Source organism: Cornus florida, unplaced genomic scaffold (genome assembly GCF_030987335.1).
Source record: "Cornus florida cultivar Cherokee Brave unplaced genomic scaffold, ASM3098733v1 CherokeeBrave_3.0.0_Hap2_Chr10, whole genome shotgun sequence".
NCBI classification, from domain to species: Eukaryota; Viridiplantae; Streptophyta; class Magnoliopsida; order Cornales; family Cornaceae; genus Cornus; species Cornus florida.
Window position 1 is genome coordinate 111,085,601 of NW_026775580.1, and position 22,202 is coordinate 111,107,802.

At 33.2% G+C, this 22,202-nt stretch overlaps 3 protein-coding genes across 3 annotated transcripts; all 3 read left to right on the top strand.

Annotated features, from left to right (window-relative positions):
- The first annotated feature begins 2,454 nt into the window (after window positions 1–2,454).
- LOC132279842 (1-aminocyclopropane-1-carboxylate synthase 7) lies at window positions 2,455–4,245 on the top strand. The gene is made up of 4 exons (XM_059781889.1): window positions 2,455–2,674; window positions 2,881–3,006; window positions 3,116–3,276; window positions 3,390–4,245. The coding sequence occupies exons 1-4, from the start codon at window positions 2,504–2,506 to the stop codon at window positions 4,243–4,245; spliced, it is 1,314 nt and encodes a 437-aa protein (XP_059637872.1). The 5' UTR covers window positions 2,455–2,503.
- Window positions 4,246–9,826: 5,581 nt separating this feature from the next.
- LOC132277128 (uncharacterized) lies at window positions 9,827–12,033 on the top strand. Its single transcript, XM_059778875.1, has 3 exons — window positions 9,827–9,993; window positions 10,581–10,780; window positions 11,582–12,033. The coding sequence occupies exons 2-3, from the start codon at window positions 10,599–10,601 to the stop codon at window positions 11,766–11,768; spliced, it is 369 nt and encodes a 122-aa protein (XP_059634858.1). The 5' UTR covers window positions 9,827–9,993; window positions 10,581–10,598; the 3' UTR covers window positions 11,769–12,033.
- Window positions 12,034–13,016: 983 nt separating this feature from the next.
- LOC132277127 (probable phospholipase A2 homolog 1) lies at window positions 13,017–21,766 on the top strand. The gene is made up of 4 exons (XM_059778874.1): window positions 13,017–13,254; window positions 13,360–13,399; window positions 13,477–13,596; window positions 21,301–21,766. Exons 1-4 carry the CDS (start codon window positions 13,141–13,143, stop codon window positions 21,477–21,479), a joined length of 453 nt encoding a protein of 150 aa, XP_059634857.1. The 5' UTR covers window positions 13,017–13,140; the 3' UTR covers window positions 21,480–21,766.
- The last annotated feature ends 436 nt before the right edge of the window (window positions 21,767–22,202 follow it).

Sequence of the window (22,202 nt, forward strand, 5' to 3'; positions counted from 1 at the left end):
CTAACGGTTCACAATTTCACTCGATTATTATTAAGCATTTGACAGTTCACAACGCTTACACATCTGAGTAATGTGGACTTGTGGACAACATTATATTCCAGAGAATTCAAACTCGGACACATTCAAAGTATATATATATATATTTAACTTGGGTATTATTACTTGCGTTTTGGGACTTGAACTTCTCACCTCTCTTTAAAAGATGACCATTAGACTAATGGTCCATTAATACTCGTGTTATTTTTATAAGTTTTTTATATATACACTGACGAATATGTACAACGTTCTAAATTTCTCACACCAAAAAGATACTGAACTTATTAAAGTATGTTGTAGTACTTTGGCTGTCATTTAACTAATTCAAAGTTTTCAACCAATGATTTGAGGTTTTTTTTTAGAGTTAAAGAGGGGAGTTCGAGAAAAAAAAATGTTACTTAAATTGACTCTAACCACTAACTCACACCATTCCAAATTAAGAATTAAAAAAAAAATGCATGACAAAGATAATATAATGGATCTTCGTATCTGTTAAAGACCACTGGATGATACTTGTCTGTCCCTTAGCCTTTGTGTTGCAAATCTGATCGTGTTGAGTTCATTGCACATGGATTTTTTTTTTTTTTTGGCTAAGGTGATGATCTTGATCTTGAGCCACACGTCGATGGAAAATAGCATATTTTTACTCATCATATATGTCTCTTATTGAATTTCTTTTTTCCCTCTTATGTTTTTTATTCTCTTAATTAGTGAGTTGAAATCCACACAAAGAACAGAATCTCGACACATATATTTTATATATATATTCCTATCTCTTACATTTAGGTGTATATACTATATAGTACTAATATTTCAACATTATAAAACCCGTATGTATTTCTATATATAAACATACATATAATCACAAGCTAAATAAAGTTAAAACATAATTTTGTATCAAATTTACGTACTCCTCTTGACACTCGATTACTGAGACCACAATCGAAAATGACCTTAACATAATGTATGTAAGGTGACAATGCTAGTGGTACAATAATATATAGTCCTTGAAACTATTCAGAACACTCGAAAATGACATTGGCTAGTGTGTATGTATGTGTCTGTACTAGTGGTACAATAATATCTAGTTTAACCCATGCAGTTGACCTTAAATTTTAAGCATATATGTAAATTAGAAGCTGAAAAATAAAAATCTTAACACTATTTTTTAAAAATAAAAAAAATAAGAAAAACATGTGTTTACCAATTATTATGCATACATGTGTGATTTGGAGGAGGTTCTACTTTTCGATAATTTGACGAGTACGACTTTAATGTTAATAATCATAAAACACACCCATGCTTGTATACATGCTTATATAGTTTATATATCAGAGGCATTCATTCACATAATAAAATAGAGCATTCCATTTTGAGCACATGCATCATAATGATCACCATTTAACAAGCCATTATTGCAACAGACCCATGATTGCATTGATCAAGAAAAGACTAAAAAAATGACAAATTATGATTAAATCATGAAGTGCCCATGATTATAATCGTTAGAAACTCAAAGGAAGTTATAAATTCTGTTGCTTGAAATTAGTGAAAGTGTGGGTCCATCAAATCTTCTCGGAGCTTCTATTTTGTCTTAACTTTGTTTGCAAATCAGAATCTTAATCTTGTGCAAATTGGTATCTTGGTCAGATCATTAGAGATTTAATTAACCACTCCTAAATCTCCTCAAATTATTTGCATGTAGTAACATGTATATTCTCTACAATTGTGATTTGGTTTTTCAAAGATTTTGTTTTAAAGGTTTGATCAGCATATATGGATTTGATTTGTCATAGGTTGGGGACGTGGTGACTAGTAATTAAGAGGGAGCTCTCTACCTCCACACAATTAACTATTATTATTATTATTATTATTATGAATGAACACTCTCTCTATATATATGTGTGTGTGTGTGTGTATATATATATATATATATATATTTGATGTGGCTAGACCTTTAAAGAGAAAACACCAACCCCATCAACCACCATATTTGATGTGGATCTTATGGGAGATTGAGGTACCATATAGAGATGGAGGTTTGAAAAGATGACAGAAGCCAACAGTTGTCACCAGTGATAAAACTATATTTGTAAAAGGTGAGGTTTGATCTTGCTTACTCTACACAATCAATCATTAGTTCCTTTTTTTTTTTTTTTTGTTTTGAAGATGCAAAGAGAGGACTTTATCAATATCTCCTCAGTCCTCACCAATATGTAAGCTCTTGAGGGGGCCCCCACCCCCCCATTTGTGCCTAATGCGTAGCGCCTACGTAGTGTAACCGATTGCGGGACGTAACACTAGGCTACCCTTCCTATATATAAAGGGACCTTTGACAAAGGTTTCATTCAACAGTTCCCTCTCAGCACTCTTCTCTCTCTAGCTTCTCCCCTCTCTCTCTCTCTCTCCATAATAGCTTAATAATTTCTTTAAAGAAATTAAAGGGTAGCTAGCTAGCTAGCTAGTTATGGCTATAGAGATTGAGCAACCTTCAGTAGGGTTATCAAAAGTTGCAGTGTCTGAAACTCATGGAGAGGACTCCCCATATTTTGCAGGATGGAAAGCATATGATGAAAACCCTTACCATGAATCCAACAACCCCTCTGGAGTCATACAGATGGGATTGGCAGAAAATCAAGTGAGTATTAATTTAGTTTTCACACTCTTTATATATATATACATGGATGATGGTGGTGTTATGCATATTGGACACATGTAGTCCCGTCTGTCTCACATGTACCGGACAATTATGGGGGAAAATTCTATATATTGCCCCCCTACTTGTTTGAATTTCAACTTTTGAAACAATGAAGTGACCTTATTTGCTATGAATTTGTTGGACAGGTTTCTTTTGATTTGCTGGAAGAGTACTTGGAAAAGCATTCAGAAGCTAACTTGGGCAATAAAATATCTAACTTCAGAGAGAATGCTTTGTTTCAAGATTATCATGGACTAGTATCTTTTAGAAAGGTATATATCATCTTGGTTACATATCACACTCATCATCATATATACTAATTAATTACATATTAAGATCGATTACATACCAATTAATACTTAATTAATGTTGCATATACAGGCAATGGCAAGTTTTATGGAACAAATAAGAGGGGGAAGAGCAAAATTCAACCCGGACAGAGTGGTTATAACAGCAGGCGCCACCGCTGCTAATGAGCTATTAACCTTCATCTTAGCAGATCCTGGCGATGCTTTACTAGTTCCAACTCCTTACTATCCAGGGTAAGATAAAAGAACTAGTTACAATTTATTCAAACAATTATCTTTAATTTAGAATTAATTTCACAATTTTGGAGTACTAATTTTGATGGGTACCATTTTATGTTTTTTTGCAGATTTGACAGAGATTTGAGGTGGAGGACAGGCGTAAAAATCGTGCCGGTGCACTGTGACAGTTCCAACAATTTTCAGATCACTCCACAAGCTTTAGAGGCTGCATATAAGAGTGCACAATCCATGAACATAAAAGTGAGAGGACTACTCATCACCAACCCATCAAACCCATTAGGCGCCACGATTCAACGCTCAATCCTGGAGCAAATTCTTGACTTCGCCACACGAAAAAACATCCATCTCGTGTCCGATGAAATCTACTCAGGATCTGTATTCTCCTCATCAGAATTTGTCAGCATTGCAGAAATTCTCCAATCTCGGAATTATAAAGATTCCGAACGTGTTCACATTGTTTATAGTCTCTCGAAAGACCTCGGCCTACCAGGGTTTAGAGTTGGCACAATATATTCATACAATGACAAGGTCGTGACGACAGCGAGAAGGATGTCTAGCTTCACCTTAATTTCGTCGCAAACACAGCAGCTCTTGGCTTCCATGTTATCTGATGAGGAGTTTACGGAGAATTATATTAGGACGAATCGAGAGAGGCTGAGGAAGAGGTACGATATGATCATTGATGGGTTGAGAAAAGCAGGGATAGAGTGTTTGAAAGGGAATGCAGGGTTGTTTTGTTGGATGAATTTGAGTCCATTTTTGGAGGAAGCAACAAGAGAGTGTGAATTGAGTCTTTGGAACTCAATTGTGCAACAAGTGAAGCTAAATATATCACCAGGCTCTTCTTGTCATTGTTCTGAGCCAGGTTGGTTCAGGGTGTGTTTTGCTAACATGAGTGAGCAGACACTCCAAGTTGCACTCAAGAGAATACATGATTTCATGGAACAGAGAAGAATGAATTGAAATATATATATATATATATAATTTTGTTCCTACATATATTGATTCTTTCTTTAAATGATGATAAAAACCCATTTCAAGAATTGGGTTTGTCTCAAAACACTGTAAACAAATTGAATTGCAATACGTTGTATAATTTTGTTATATTCTTTTGGCCTAGAAATTAATTAATTAGTTTTCTGAAAATGGTTTTTCCATTTAATTATGAAGACATGGAGACTGGAGTTTTGTGGATGTTCGTGCCAATTCACACCTGCGGTACAAGTAATCAAACGGTGCTCTGAATAAATCAGAGATTGAAATTTTTTTTGAAATTAAATGGAACTTTTTCAAAGCAGTTCCAAATTAATAGAAGCTTTTATTTCAGAGAGCAAATAAATGTGTCTGCAATTGCTTTTCATGTCCATTGTTCACATCACCATTCACTCAAAATAAATAATTTCATTAAGCACCAATTCGATATTCTCAAACACAATTTGTTTTTTAAAAAAATACTACTTCCGTCCTATAATAAGTGTCCATTTCAAAATTTTTGATTCACTATCATCTTTTATTTTTGAATAATTTGATATCATTTTTAGTCATATTTCTTTTATATACTTATATATTACCTATATATCGTATTAGAGGTCTATTTCGGTAATTGTGAGTCAATATTTTTGAATTGGACAACTAATATGGAACAAAGAAAGTAATACGAAATGACAAAATGAGTCTATAGATTTAAGGTTGAATTGTATTTTGTTTAAACCCTTTTTAATTAGAAATATCAGTTGTATATATAATTGGAAAACAACTAGTACAAGTTTTCTTTTGGATTAATTAAGTTTTTTAATTAAGCCTTTAACTCAGTCGCTATCTAATTCAAGCAAGAAATTTATTTAGTATTGAATTCATAATTAGCTTTAGCAACATGATCAGATTATTAAAGGTTCAAGTTGAATAGAAAATTGTACAATCCATTAAATAAATTGATCTGTCAGTAAAGTTGTGTGAACTCTGTTTGTGTGTGGGGGCAATACTCTAGTACCGTCTGATATGCGGAAGGCTCATTAAAGTCAAAAGTTTAAGTTGAATGAATGAATTTTTTTTCAAATTTGATTCGTCAATCTAAGCTTTGCTCCTTCGCATGCATCGAGGGGACCTTTTGTTTGGGTCAACCACCATGTCGATCTGTGTGTTCCACCAAATATTTGCATGTTTGCTCTACCAAACACCTAGCATATATCCATTTTAAACACACACACACGTGTATATATATATATATATATATATATATACATATGAATTAGCATCAAGGTGACCGACTTCAATAATTACTGGAACCTTGTCTGCAATCTTCCATTATATGTAATTTTTTTTACTTTACATGCAAAGTCATTAGCAAGTTGGACAAATTAAGAGCATCTGAGACGATTGTGTATATTTTTTTGTATAAATATAACGTGTCATAATGATTTACATAAAAATTTTAAATTATTTGTTTTTAGCTCAAACGTTTGTTTTATACTTCTTTCGTCCCAAAATTAGTATCGTCTTTGGTAACCGTGACTCACATTGTTGAAAGTTACGGTTACCAAAGGTGACATTAAATTTGGGACGGAGAGAGTACAAAAAGTATATCCCCTAATAACAACCTCACATAATTTTTACAAATTTACTTAGGATTGATTTAGTTAATGGAATGAGAAAGATAGAGGATAAAGAAAATATGTTGATGTGAATGTGTAAAAAGGTTGTGTAAAATACACAACAATTTTGCAGATTGATAATGTGGCAATATATCGTAACAGACTGTTGGAGATAAAAAAAAAAAAATTACACATCATACGTGGCTGTGTATATTTTACACAAAAGAGTTTTAACAGACCGTTGAAGATACTCTTATCCTTTAAAGATGATAAAATGAGGGGTTCAAGTTTTATGATAAGAATTTGCCATTTGTGAATGTGTGTGTAAGTATTATTTTTTTAAAAAAATAAAACATTTATAATAATTTACATGTGTTAGAAATTATTCTGACAAGTTCACGGTTAATTAACGAATTGAATTTACTTATGTTAGAGTATTTTTTGGTAATTGATCAAGGTCGTGCTGAGGCTTTTTTTTTTCCGATTAGAGATTTTGCCTCGATTAATCTACGGGTGCAGTGTAAAGTGATCACTTCACATGAATCGAGTAAAGTCCGAACTATGTCTGTGACCGTAATTCCTAATGAATTGATTGCACTAAAATGATTCAAACCTAAAATTTAATATTCACGAGGCACTAATTGTAATTAACATTGATTTTTCTTATTGTGGTATAAATTTTGCTACTTTTCATTATGTATAATCACACGTACACTTACAGTGAATGCGTGTGGGGTGGGGGTGGGGGTGGAGAGGGTGGGATGGGGGGTTTGAGTTTGAGTGGTGTAGGGGTCCAAACTCTGGTCCTCGAAGGGTGGTTTGGGGGGAGTTTGAATTTGAGTGGTGTGGGGGTCCAAACTCTTCTCCTCAAATAATCTGAGATATTAACATCAACTAAATAAATAAGAATCAACTAGTTTACTTAAGAGTAGACAAAAGTGGCCATACTTATGTCATGGGCCAATGGCCATACTTATGATTATTAAAGTGGCTTGATTAAGACGTACTTAATTAATTAAGATGTATTATGCTATCAGTAAGCATTTTTCTACAATTAAAGCTCTAAATGGTATACCAACTAACACCATTTTGGTTGACAAGACCTTCATTACATTAAAATATTAACCATCATATCATGAGCTAATACTAATCTATTTGCTCAAACAATTATAGCTAGAATTTTCATGATCTGAATAATTTAATCTGTCAAATATATAGTGGTTTTAATTATGTATCAACAGATTAGCGTCTACGAAGTATAGAATTCTGATACACCTTAATTTGATCATGATGATCATGATCATGATTGATAGGAAAAAATATAAACCTATTCTACCCTCGATAAGATTGATTAGATTTCATTATTAAAAATAACGAAATCAAATCTGACGTGGTTCAACAAGTAAGAATAATCCTACTATAATTAGATGAGGTCAAAAGGATTAAATCATATCCCGACAAATCTGGTAATAAATCTCCTATGATTTCGCACAAGCGGAAGATAAGGTCGATATCAACGGAATGATTTTAATTCCAATCGACAGCCATAAATAGGGCATCAAGCCATTAAAGAAGGTGCGACGTAAAAACTATTATGAATTCCTGCCTTCTTTTTAGACCTCCGTGACTAATTTGATCGTCGGAGAGCTCTTGGCAGGCACCACACCGGTGCCGTCAAGGTTCATCGATCTTCTCCTCTCAAGGTTCATCGATCTTCTCCTCTCTTCCTTACAGGAAAATGGTATCGTATCGGACTGCGCGAATTTCAGCCTCAACAATGATCATGATCATGATCATGAATTTTGAATATTGCATGCATTATTTACTGTATCTGATTGTCTTCATGAAGCAGAATCGTTTTTATAATATTAATTTGCTTATTCAAAGAGAATTGTCTGACTTGGAGCCTATCAAACTTTCAAGTAACCAAACTCCGAATTTACAATTTGTTTCACAAACCAATCTCTTATTTATTTTAAAGTTTTTCTTTCCCCCAAATTTATTTTGCTTAAGGACTTCAATTCTTTCCCAACTAAACCAATCTCTTAATTAAGTCTATTATTTAGTTTGCATTAATTTTTTTCTCCAAGTTTGCATTAATTGTACTAGCTAGTTTGAATAACAACAAATTGGATTGACTTTAATAACACTAATTAATTTATTTATTCAATCAAATTTCTCTAATTTTATGCTGGGTTCGAACAGAAGTGATATTTTGGAATGGAATTTAGGAAGGTTTTGTTCAAAGTTTTAATTGCTTTTTTTTTTTTATAATTTTAATTTCAAAACATTAATTTTATGCAACAGAACATAATAGTTTTATCTTCAACCCACAACAATGGATTCTATAAAATACCAAATTTATCTAATTTTTTAAATAAATAAAAAATTCCAACCACCACCATAGGAGAAAGTATTTAGATATCCGGGATATATAAAACACTCTGAGTGATAGAAAGAGATTAAGAATGAAATATCTTATTGATTAAAAAAAAAAAAAAAAAAACTTTATGATGGTCTGGCCTCACGTGCATGAGCGTGAAGGCAATTGTCGCTTCTCTGTAAAATGAAAGAGCTTAGTTGGACAAAATACAAATTCCAATTAGTCCAACTGGTCCACATTGAATCACAGCCGTTCAATCCGTCGTGGCTCACGAGGACCAATCATAGTTTGCCACATCATATTCCACAATATATTTTTTATACGTACACGCTGTTGACAACTAATTGTTTGGACTTTAGATTAAACAATTAATCTCTCATCATCTTTCCCAAGTCGACAAGTGAATGTTGCCTAGGCTTTTTACTCACTTGAGTTGCTGTGATCGTCGCTGCCAAGGGTAGACGGTTGATTACAATCGGGCGGCTTAATATAGTTTGAGGCAGTAAATAATATAAAATTAATTTTTAATATTTAATATATTAATTTTAAATAATAATTAATTATGTTTGTTTAATAATCACTTTTCTTGTTTTTTGAGATTTAAAGTTAGTAATTAAATTTTTTTTTTTTACATAGTAATTATTGTATGCAAGTTTTGTGTTTTTTTTTTTTCTTAATACTCCTTGTATATATAACCAATTCAATAGATATATATATTCAATAATTAATAGAGTATGTGTAAAAAACCGAGAGAGAGAGAGAGAAAATGAGGAGAGGGGAGGAGGAAAAAAATAAATTTTGGAAATAATATAAGAAAGTAAATAAAATGTTAGGGCCTCTCGCCTAAAATTTTTAAGAAAAGACTTCAACCACTCCTTATCACAGTTGGGCCTCTCAGGCTAAAATTTTTAAGTAAATTTTAGGGCATTTCTGCCTAAAATTTATTTTTATGAGAAAATAAATTTTTTTGGGCCATTTATTAATTGGGGCCTTAAGTAGCCAAAGACTTCAACCACCGACGAAAGTGAATCAAATAGTTTGCTTTATCAATTAATATATATATATACATATCATCAAGCAAGTTAACAAGCACTAAAAGTGAGACCAAAAGTGAATATTCAACCAAGTTTATGCGTGGTACACATTGATAGCGAAACTTTTAGTTGGAATTTAATATGCATTTTGACTTGTATGTTCTGTGTTTTCAACTTTTCATTGATAATATATGTGCTTTTAAAAAATATATGTGACAATACATGCCTGGCATAGACACACAAGAAATATGCTAAAAACAAAATAAATTGACACGTATATACTCGTTGTTTTCTACTATGTTTCTTCTTATACAAAATATGCACTTTAACAAACTTGAATTTTCAATCTTTTACTTAGATGGCAAAGAGGATATTGTCGAATTTACTATTGTTGCATTGTTGGGCTCTAATGGGTGCTACTATTAATATGTTTCGTTCATGACAATAAGTCCAGTTAACCCAAAACTTTCAGGGTTGGGCGTAATGGGCCAAACATCCACGAGGTCTTGGGCCTGAATTCTTTATTTGATGAGCTTGCCTAGATACTGGCATAGACTGTGAGATTCACACTTTCACAGTACGCCTTAGTATGGTGGTACTTGATCTTGATGGTAGATGCTCATCAGTTTCTCTCTCTATTCTTCGAATTTGTAAGCAAGGACACGCAGACTCTCGCCGTATCTCTGGAATCATCGGCAAACAGGTTACATTCGAAGCCACTTAACTTAATTTCACTTTTTGTTCTCTGATTTGCAATTACTTCACTTATTGTGTTTTTGGTTATATATTAACCAATTTTGCTCAGATCACGTGCTTTGATTCGTTAGTATGTGTATTTATTGTAGAATCACTATATCAATATGTACACGGGCGGTCTGCAATTTGGTACTTAGGGTTTGATTTTCTAAGTAAAATTCCTCTGATTGTTCCTCTTGAAGGGGTCACAAATACTTTCAAAATGTGAACTGAATAGTGCTATATTTATTGTTGTTTTAGCTGAATTGATGGTATCTGATTCGGTTTAGGAATCCTATGCCCTTTGCTTCATGTTATAAGAATTCAATCTTGTGACATTGAACTCTTACAGATTCCTGAAATAGGCCAATTTGCAACAAACACATAATCCATCAGATTTTCCCCTTTGAACATATTGAATTTCATCAAAGTTAATTCACATCAGAATTTCCCCTCTGAGCCATATTGAGTTCATCAAAGTTAATTCTTTCGTTTGGCTAGTGGGTTAGATTTTTAATAAATTAGTTAATGCTTTAGTTTTCTTATTGTTTCTAGGCTTAATTTGGGGATTTGATGGCATCGAAGTTGCAACAACTGCAATCCAAGGCATGGCAGGCTTCGCAGTTCGTGGCCAAGCATGGCACTGCATACTACAAGCAGTTGTTGGATCAGAACAAGCAGTACATTCAGAACCCACCCACTGTGGATACATGCAACCTCTTGTCTAAGCAGTTGTTCTACACTCGCCTTGCTAGGTTAATCTCTCTTTACTCTCGTTGTATTGGCCTATGAGTCTATTCTCTTACGTGGTCAGTAGTGGTGGGATTGGTTGTATCTGTTTGGCAGTTCGGGCTTTTCATGTTATAGTTCAGTAAAACCTGATGCATGAAGTTTGTGAAGCAACCATTTTTTGATCTGAACTAACTTGGAAAATGCCAGCTTTCCATATCTTTTTATCCAATAGGTCATGTAAACATAATAATCCTTTCAAAGTTACCTCTATATATATATATATTGGTAGGTAAGCAACACACATTTGTCACACACCACACTCCCCCATGTGGGGCCCAAACCGCTCACTGGCATTAGACTATATTTGTTACTTGTTAGCTCCTCGATAGATAGCCTCATTTTTTTTTTTTTTTATTATTGTTTTTTTAAGTTACGAACATATTATGTAGAAAGGTTTTGGTATAGAAAATCGGTCCACTAGCTACAACTGATGGCATATAATTAGTGTGTGAACTTTCATATGGAATCAAAAGGAAAAGGAAAGGGAAAAAAGATATCATAAGGAATCAGATGGAAAAAGGAAAAGATCAAGAAAACCCTAAAAACTTAAAACATCTGTCTTTTAACTTTCCTTGCGGGTTAAATTTTCTTTCTAGAGTGGTTTGGGTTCCTTACTGCAATGGGGATCGGAAAAGTAGTAATGCATTATCACCTGCGACTTCTGAATTATTGTGTTAAAGTTACAATCTGAAAATGACCTATGTGACCTTGCATTTCTGTTTATGGATGCATGTATTTGCTATTAACCATCTTATACCTTACAGTCTTCCTGTTCGTTACGAGGCATTCTGGAAGGAACTTGATTACGTCAAGCACATGTGGAGGAACAGGCAGGAGCTGAAGGCCGAGGAGGCTACCACTGCTGCTTTGTTTGGGCTGGAGTGCTTTGCATTGTTTTGTGTTGGCGAGATTGTGGGAAGGGGATTTACAATCACTGGATACCATGTGTGAAAACCACCCCTTGGGTAGAAGCGGTCGGCAGGATTGATATTTATAAGGGTTCTGTCATCATTAGGGTGGTCGGGAGCCACTGGTATTCTACATTTTACATTTTGTTTTTCCTGCAAAAAATTTGAAGCTGAGTAAGCGGTGGGTACATTTGTTGTGTTGTAATCTCACTCCAACTTAAATGGAGGGTGTGGGTTAGGTGATTTAACTTTGTTGATCTTTTTGTTGGAAACTGCTGCTACATGTGATGGTTGTTGTTTTACTCCAAGTTTTCCATGGTGTTCCTGCATTGATGCTTTACCTGCACGACTTTTGAGGAGCACTGTGTAAGAGTAATAAAACAATCAGATGGCTGATCTTAGGAATTACTTGCTACTGTTTCATGTTACCAAATTGAACAAATTTATGTAAATAACTAAAAAAAGGCTTGATAAAACAGTTACTTTAGTAAATAATCTGTTTGTGTGGTTCCAAGGTAGTAGTAATGGGCGCCATTGGCAAGAGCCTCTTACATATGGACTGCTGGTCTCATGTTATTGGGTAATTAGGGTATGTTTCGTTTGTAATTCCGGAAACGATTTTCTATTTTCTGCACAAAGAAATCTGCTTGTTGGATTGTTTGAAAATTATTTTTAAAAAACTCAGTTATAAAAATGTCTATTTTCTTTTAACTACTTAATAATAGTTTTTTTATTTTTTGAGTTTTTTAGAACACTTTTAGTGTTCGGTAATGAGACTAAGGCTGCAAATGATGCAGAGGAGAGTTGAGCTTTTAGCTCTTTCGAGTTTCACCTTGAGTTTGATTGTTAAGTTTAAGTTAAGTTTAAACTCAAGTAAAGTCATATTAGAGTATTTAACTTAACTTGAATCTCAAGTTCAGGCTTAACTTATCTATTAAGTTCAATCCATTTCGATTTCAATCTCGAGCTCATACTTGGGTTGAGTTCAAACCTGAAGTTTGAAATCAAAATTGTTAGTTAAAAAATTAATCATAAGTTTAAATAATCTTTTAATAAACGAGTTATAGTTACAAGTTTTATCATTTATCAAATGAATAAAAAAAAAAAATTTAAAATAATAGAACTTTCTTTAACAATAGCTCCTAATAGATATGGAATATGGATGACATGGATGTGAGTAATGACCAATGAGAGAGCATGAATCCCACCTAAACGCGTCATCCGAAATCCGAATGTTCTGGAAGGATATTATAGTAATTACTTTATTTTATTCTCTCTTTGGTGGACTCCTTGTAATTCAATCTCCTCCCCTGTCAAAAGCAAATAACGAAGAGAAGGGAAGGCGACGCAGAGAAAGGACAGGATTCTCCTCTCTGTTGTGTGAGTGTGAGTGGTACATACTATCAACGGAATAAATGCTGCGCGGCGGCGGCGTTCTCAGTCGGACAGGCGTCGCCACAACATACGCCGGCATCATTTTATGCCTCTTCCTCGTTGTCGAGATCGTCTACTGCAACAACAATTCTCAGGTTTCGTTCATACGTCTTTCTGTTATTTCTCTATTTATATATTTAGATCCAAGTTCTCTATAAATTTATGTGTATGAATACTAAATATTGTTGAATGAATGACAGGTCGGATGCAGCAAGACATGTGTTGCAGAGAATTGTAATTGTAAGCTCTCCTGTCTAATTTTTTATTTTAGTTACTGCAACCATGAAATTATTATTTTTTTTTTTAATGGATTTTAGCGGTTGGGATTCGATACGGGAAGTACTGCGGGGTAGGATGGAGTGGATGTCCCGGGGAAAAACCCTGCGATGATCTCGATGCTTGTTGCAAGATTCACGACGAATGCGTAGAGAAAAAAGGTAGTTTCTTTTTAATTTTTTAAAATTGTTTTTGGAGTTCATTTAAAGATTTGATCAATTTATTCAAATATGTTACAATACAAATTTCATGTTGTTTGAGGCATGCCTTTGAGGCGGGAGGGATTTGAGGTGTTATTGTTGAGAAATTGAAATTGGCATGTTTTTGGCTCTTTTAAGTTTCATTTGTTTTGCAATGAAACATTTACGGTATTTTCAACATTAAAATTCCTTAAAGAATATCAGAAAGTGAGCACTTTCTAAATAGACTTTTGAAACTCATATGTACAACAATGACCAACCAAGTAATTTTGAACTACTTGGGGTGGGCTACAAGGATCCTATTTTTCCATTCGAGGTCATCTTCCTTATTAACTCTATCCACGTTAACTTTAGTCTTCTCCTTCCCCTATAATTACCCTCAATGTCTTCTATGCACATGTCTAAACCATCTTAACCAATTTACTCGCATTTTATCTCCAATTGGTGCTATTTTAACCTTGTCATGAAGGTGTTCATTTCTAAATCTATCATTTGTAGGCTTGCCACACATCCATCTTATCATTCCCATCTCTGCCACACTCACTTTATGCATTTTTTTCTTCCTAAGTGGCCAACATCTTTTCCTGGTCTAATAGTTGTACTGTAGAACTTTACTTTCAATCGTAACGGGATACACCAATCACATGGTATAATAGATATACTTCTCTATTTAACCCATCTTGTCTTGATTCTATGGCTAACACCATCTCCAATTTTCTTTCATTAGCAAAAATGTTCACTTTTTTTTACCTCTTGATCCTCAGTCTTCACTGCCTCCTCATTTGTATTTCTAGGTTTACTAAAGTGAAACTCTGTATATTCAGTTTTATTTCTACTAATCTTGAACCCTTTCAATTCTAGAATTTCATTCCAAATCTCCAATTTGATATTGACTCCTTCTCTAGTCTAATCATTTAAAACAATATAGCAAATAACATACACCATAAACCTCATCTTTAATATTCAGTTAATTTATAACTAAAGCAAAATTATATGGGCTTAATGTTGACCTTAGATGTAAGCCCACGGTAATTGGAAATTTACTTGTTTTCCTTATGTTCGCTCGAACTATAGTTGCACGTTCATCAAACACATCTTTTATTGTGTCAATGTCTCTCTTTTCTACTCATTTCTTTTCTAAAACCGTCCATATTAGATCTCTAGGTTTTCTATCATAGGCTTTCTCTAAATAATAAAAACCTATATTTTTCCATTAGTCTCATTTATAAGTAAATAGTCTTCATCATTGACCTCCCTGACATGAATCCAAATTGATTTTCCGACACTTCAGTCTCCCATTTTAGTCGTTGTTCAATCACTCTCTTTCCAAGTTTCATAGTATGACTTCATAATTTAATATGTTAATGATTATTACAAATTTGTATACCCCATTTATTTTTATATGTAGGTATTAAAATACTTTTGCGCCACTCACATTCTCTTAGTTATAAAAGAAATGAGTAGAAAAGAGAGACATGCCTTTGAGGCGGGAGGGATTTGAGGTGTTATTGTTGAGAAATTGAAATTGGCATGTTTTTGGCTCTTTTAAGTTTCATTTGTTTTGCAATGAAACATTTACAGTATTTTCAACATTAAAATTCCTTAAAGAATATCAGAAAGTGAGCACTTTCTAAATAGACTTTTGAAACTCATATGTACAACAATGACCAACCAAGTAATTTTGAACTACTTGGGGTGGGCTACAAGGATCCTATTTTTCCATTCGAGGTCATCTTCCTTATTAACTCTATCCACGTTAACTTTAGTCTTCTCCTTCCCCTATAATTACCCTCAATGTCTTCTATGCACATGTCTAAACCATCTTAACCAATTTACTCGCATTTTATCTCCAATTGGTGCTATTTTAACCTTGTCATGAAGGTGTTCATTTCTAAATCTATCATTTGTAGGCTTGCCGCACATCCATCTTATCATTCCCATCTCTGCCACACTCACTTTATGCATTTTTTTCTTCCTAAGTGGCCAACATCTTTTCCTGGTCTAATAGTTGTACTGTAGAACTTTACTTTCAATCGTAACGGGATACACCAATCACATGGTATAATAGATATACTTCTCTATTTAACCCATCTTGTCTTGATTCTATGGCTAACACCATCTCCAATTTTCTTTCATTAGCAAAAATGTTCACTTTTTTTTACCTCTTGATCCTCAGTCTTCACTGCCTCCTCATTTGTATTTCTAGGTTTACTAAAGTGAAACTCTGTATATTCAGTTTTATTTCTACTAATCTTGAACCCTTTCAATTCTAGAATTTCATTCCAAATCTCCAATTTGATATTGACTCCTTCTCTAGTCTAATCATTTAAAACAATATAGCAAATAACATACACCATAAACCTCATCTTTAATATTCAGTTAATTTATAACTAAAGCAAAATTATATGGGCTTAATGTTGACCTTAGATGTAAGCCCACGGTAATTGGAAATTTACTTGTTTTCCTTATGTTCGCTCGAACTATAGTTGCACGTTCATCAAACACATCTTTTATTGTGTCAATGTCTCTCTTTTCTACTCATTTCTTTTCTAAAACCGTCCATATTAGATCTCTAGGTTTTCTATCATAGGCTTTCTCTAAATAATAAAAACCTATATTTTTCCATTAGTCTCATTTATAAGTAAATAGTCTTCATCATTGACCTCCCTGACATGAATCCAAATTGATTTTCCGACACTTCAGTCTCCCATTTTAGTCGTTGTTCAATCACTCTCTTTCCAAGTTTCATAGTATGACTTCATAATTTAATATGTTAATGATTATTACAAATTTGTATACCCCATTTATTTTTATATGTAGGTATTAAAATACTTTTGCGCCACTCACATTCTCTTAGTTATAAAAGAAATGAGTAGAAAAGAGAGACATGCCTTTGAGGCGGGAGGGATTTGAGGTGTTATTGTTGAGAAATTGAAATTGGCATGTTTTTGGCTCTTTTAAGTTTCATTTGTTTTGCAATGAAACATTTACAGTATTTTCAACATTAAAATTCCTTAAAGAATATCAGAAAGTGAGCACTTTCTAAATAGACTTTTGAAACTCATATGTACAACAATGACCAACCAAGTAATTTTGAACTACTTGGGGTGGGCTACAAGGATCCTATTTTTCCATTCGAGGTCATCTTCCTTATTAACTCTATCCACGTTAACTTTAGTCTTCTCCTTCCCCTATAATTACCCTCAATGTCTTCTATGCACATGTCTAAACCATCTTAACCAATTTACTCGCATTTTATCTCCAATTGGTGCTATTTTAACCTTGTCATGAAGGTGTTCATTTCTAAATCTATCATTTGTAGGCTTGCCGCACATCCATCTTATCATTCCCATCTCTGCCACACTCACTTTATGCATTTTTTTCTTCCTAAGTGGCCAACATCTTTTCCTGGTCTAATAGTTGTACTGTAGAACTTTACTTTCAATCGTAACGGGATACACCAATCACATGGTATAATAGATATACTTCTCTATTTAACCCATCTTGTCTTGATTCTATGGCTAACACCATCTCCAATTTTCTTTCATTAGCAAAAATGTTCACTTTTTTTTACCTCTTGATCCTCAGTCTTCACTGCCTCCTCATTTGTATTTCTAGGTTTACTAAAGTGAAACTCTGTATATTCAGTTTTATTTCTACTAATCTTGAACCCTTTCAATTCTAGAATTTCATTCCAAATCTCCAATTTGATATTGACTCCTTCTCTAGTCTAATCATTTAAAACAATATAGCAAATAACATACACCATAAACCTCATCTTTAATATTCAGTTAATTTATAACTAAAGCAAAATTATATGGGCTTAATGTTGACCTTAGATGTAAGCCCACGGTAATTGGAAATTTACTTGTTTTCCTTATGTTCGCTCGAACTATAGTTGCACGTTCATCAAACACATCTTTTATTGTGTCAATGTCTCTCTTTTCTACTCATTTCTTTTCTAAAACCGTCCATATTAGATCTCTAGGTTTTCTATCATAGGCTTTCTCTAAATAATAAAAACCTATATTTTTCCATTAGTCTCATTTATAAGTAAATAGTCTTCATCATTGACCTCCCTGACATGAATCCAAATTGATTTTCCGACACTTCAGTCTCCCATTTTAGTCGTTGTTCAATCACTCTCTCTCCAAGTTTCATAGTATGACTTCATAATTTAATATGTTAATGATTATTACAAATTTGTATACCCCATTTATTTTTATATGTAGGTATTAAAATACTTTTGCGCCACTCACATTCTCTTAGTTGTTAATATCTTTTTAAACAATTTTGTTAACCAAGACAAGCCATCCTTCCCCAAACACTTCCAAAGCTCAATACGAATGCCATCGGGTCCTATATCCCTTCTTGATTTTATTTTCCTTAATGCATTTTTAACTTCAAACTCCCTGACCCTATGGAAAAGTATGTTATCATTAAGGTTACTATAATATGTTATCATTAAGGTTACTATATTCTTTTAAGCCTGAACTAACTAAATGATTTTCATTTAACAATTCTCAAAATAATTTTTTCATCGTTCTTTAATTTCATACAACTTTTACTAATACCCTCAAATCTTCACTCTTGATGCATTTAATATAAACTAAAATCTATAGTCTTCCTCTACCTTAGTTTAGCAAGTGTATATATATTGTTCTCCTCATCTTTTATGCCTAGTTTAGAATAGAGAATCATATGCTCTATATTTTGCTTTGCTTACTACTTCTTTTTTTAAAAAAAAAAAACTTCCTTATTGACATTTTTGTATTTTTTAAAAGGTTTTCTATTTATAGTTTTTTGCCAAGCCTTATAGCATAATTGTTTTTAAGATCTTTGTACTTGTTAAATTCACCACCTAGTTTCTTTAGATAATGGTCTCTTTCCTTTTGATTCATCTAGGACATCTTTTGCTACTCTTTTAATAAAATAAATAATGCATACATATATATATATATATATATATATATATATATATATATATATATATATATATATATATATAATCGCAAATGCATGTATATGCACACAGACATACCAATTCATATACCTGCATGTATAGATGTACTTTATACACATTTCGCTATATACTCACTTGAACATGTGCCTGCACAGCAGCTTACATGTGTGGTATTGTAAAATTCTTGCTTATATAAGTGTTCATTGAGTTTTTTCTAAGAATTGATAATTTATGTTCAAAGTTTAAACCCGAAACAAGAGAATGGTTTTTTTTATGTAAAAACTTCTGCATGAAATATATTTACCGGTGTAAAAAAAATTAATAGAAACAAACGGATTGTTGGTTTTGTTGTTTCATGAAACTGAACAACAATTTTAACCCTGATTTTTTGTTGAAAGAAACTAGTGTTGAGTTAACTTGCTGATTTAGTAAACCATTCAGATTTAATGGTTTAACTTTTTTATTCAACTCTCTATGTTGGGCTCTGGTGCATTTTTATTGCTCATTATAGGACCATCTTCAGTTTGTGCTAAAGGTGTTGGGTGCTGATATTAATGAGTTGCATTTGCATTTATGCAATTAAGGCTCCATTTGTTTTGACATAAAAAAAATAAATAATAAATAAAAATTACTTGAAAAAATATTTTTAACTTAAAACTTTTTATATTAAAAAAAAAAAAAAAAATGAATTTATTCGCATTTTCCCGTGTTTGGCTGAAAAACTGAAAACATTTTCTAGAATAGATTTTTTTTTTTTTTTAATTATTTCTGGACAAAATATATTTTCACAAAAATTTCTATTAATACCTAAAATTATGAGTTTTTCGCATTAAAAAAAAGAGTCAATAAACATCTCAAGGTATTGTTAGCATGTCTTGTGATAGGTGTACATATAACAAATCTAACAATTAACACACATATATGTCCATATAATCTAACAATTAACACACATATATGTCCATATATTTATGAGTTTTCACAAAATATACAACTCAATCTCTCTAATACATACATGTACATATATATAACACACATATATGTACATGTAACTGATTATATATGGATATGTATAAGCATGACAATAGAGCTCTGGTAGATAAGATGGGGGTATACTTGCAGCTTGAAACAAATTGAAGATAGCTAGATCATAAAACCAACCTGTTTTTGAATCAAATCAATCCTATCACCAATCCAAATCTCAAGGTTTGCTATAAAGTAGAAGGAAAAAAAAAAAAAAAAAAAAAAAAAAAAAAAAAAAAAAAAAAAAAAAAACATGAACCCTTAACTTCTTAGCCCAAACTCAGAGAACATAGTCAGCCTCGAGAAATGTTCGTCGGGGGCAGAAAAATTTTGCAGGCGTTGGCTATAATCTCTATCTTAGGAAAATTGTCAAAGTGAAATGTCAAAACAACATTTGTCTCTTTTTAGTTGTTTGGAGCCTCAGTTATGTCGAGAGAATTGTAATTTAGAAGTTGAAAGATGGAAATTGAATCCATAAGTTGTTTTTGGCAATTTGGTGTAAAACATTTTTCTTATAAAATGTTTTGAAATTTTGAATGGTAAACAAACACCGAAAAATGATTAAATGTTTTCTGGAAAGTATTTTACGCTGGAACAAACGACCCTATATGAGGAAAGTATAAATTCATATGCCCAGTGTTGTTAAAGGCGCGCCTAGGCTCAAGAGGCAGGTCTAGCTCCTATTGTCATCCCAGGCTCACTGATGTTCACTAGGCATGCACCTCGGTTGCGCCTCGTCCTATTTGTTAGGCACACCTCACTGATTTTTTTAAAAATCTATGATTATTATATTTCTTAAGCCAAAAGGGATACTTTTGGCAACTTAATAAACAAATAAGAAAGCCCAAGTGTACAAGATAAGAAACTTTTGTTCAAAAGAATAAAAAATAAGAGTCAAAGTGTCAACCGAAGAGAGAGAAAGTGAGATCGTGAAACGAACGACGAAGCCACGTCAGTTCTTCCTTCTTCTTCTCTCTCTTCTCCTCTACTCCTCTCTTCTTATCTTTGTTTACATCTCTCTCTTTGTCTAGTTCTCTTCTCTATCTGTCTTTTTTTGGGGGGGCTCTGTTTTTTCTCCTTTTTTTCTTTAACACTTTCTCCCTCTTCTCGTCTACATTTCTCTCTCTCCGTCTTTATTTTTGGCTCTATTTTTTTCTTTTCTTTTCTTCTTAATAGTTTTTTTTTTGTTAACAGATTCTTTTTGTACTCTGTTTTGCCATTCAAAAAAACAATTCTGCTCTGCCTTTCAAGAAAACAAATTTGTGCTCTATTTTATGATTGTTGGATGCTTGTTTAGTCGATGGATTTTCTTTTTTATATTTGATATTAATTTTTAGAGTATTGATATGATTTATGAGATATGAATGTTTTTATAGTAGTTTAAATTTTTAATTGTGCGCCTCACTTCACTCAGGCACGCACCTCGCGCCTAGGCTCCAAAGGACCTCTAGCGCCTTGGGCCTTTAATAACACTACATATATTTCCCATGATTAATGTGAGCACCCCTTCACTCCAGCAGGCACAAAATAGGAATGCAATGTGCTCAATTGATAATTTGATATGCTGGTTTAAGAATTAGGATCTGACGTGGTGCTTCTGTGAACTATGCTGTCATTTGAACCTTTGTTGGGCTTTTAGATTTTATGCGCCATAATTAATTACTTAAATTTAAAATTTTCAGGTTTAATGAATGTGAAATGCCATGAGAAGTTCAAGAGGTGCATAAAAAAAGTGCAAAAATCTGGGAAGGACGGCTTTTCTAGGGATTGTCCGTACGAAACAGCTGTACCTACAATGGTACAGGGTATGGATATGGCCATCTTACTGAGCCAGTTGGGTAGCCCGAAGCTTGAACTCTGATTCTGTAAACCATACGCAGGTTGAAGAAGTATGGTTGCAATCATTCTTTTCATTCAACAATGTCAATCAAATATATAAAACTCAAGGCAATTTGTCCAGGTGTGCGGACTTTCTGATTGTTTAGCGTGTTAGTAAAGATTTTTCATTTTCATTTTCATTTTTCCCACACCCTCGAGGTTTTACTGTATCTTCACAATTTCCTAGCTTTGAATTCTTACAGCTGAGTACAGAAATTTGAATTCTTCTCCAATGAAACTTGATCATGAATAGTTTGTCTATTTTCTAAATGCTTTGGTTTTAAGATGGGCTTATTGCTATCAAATACTCCTGATAAGTAACTCTACCCTTTTCCTACTGGAAGAGGAGGCTGGCGTCAGGTAGACAGTAGAAGTTATGTCGGACGAATTAGTTCGTATGTAACGCCATTGATAAAAGGAAATACCATCTATGTTTGGTAGAGAGGAAAGAAGAGATGAAGAGAGAAAAGATAGAAAGATGGCAAGTTAAGGGGAGAGGGAAACGAACGCGGCACGCCCAGTTGAAAATTTGAACATTCTACCTACTAGCCCTCGGAATGAAAGGGGGGAGTTTTTATTTAGTTATCATGTGTGACTACGTAGTTCATTTGACGTTCTGGTTGGGCGATTAATTACCACTCCTTTGACACGAAAGTTCGCAGTAATAACAAAGTGAAAATGGCAATTACTCCACCGGTCAACAATT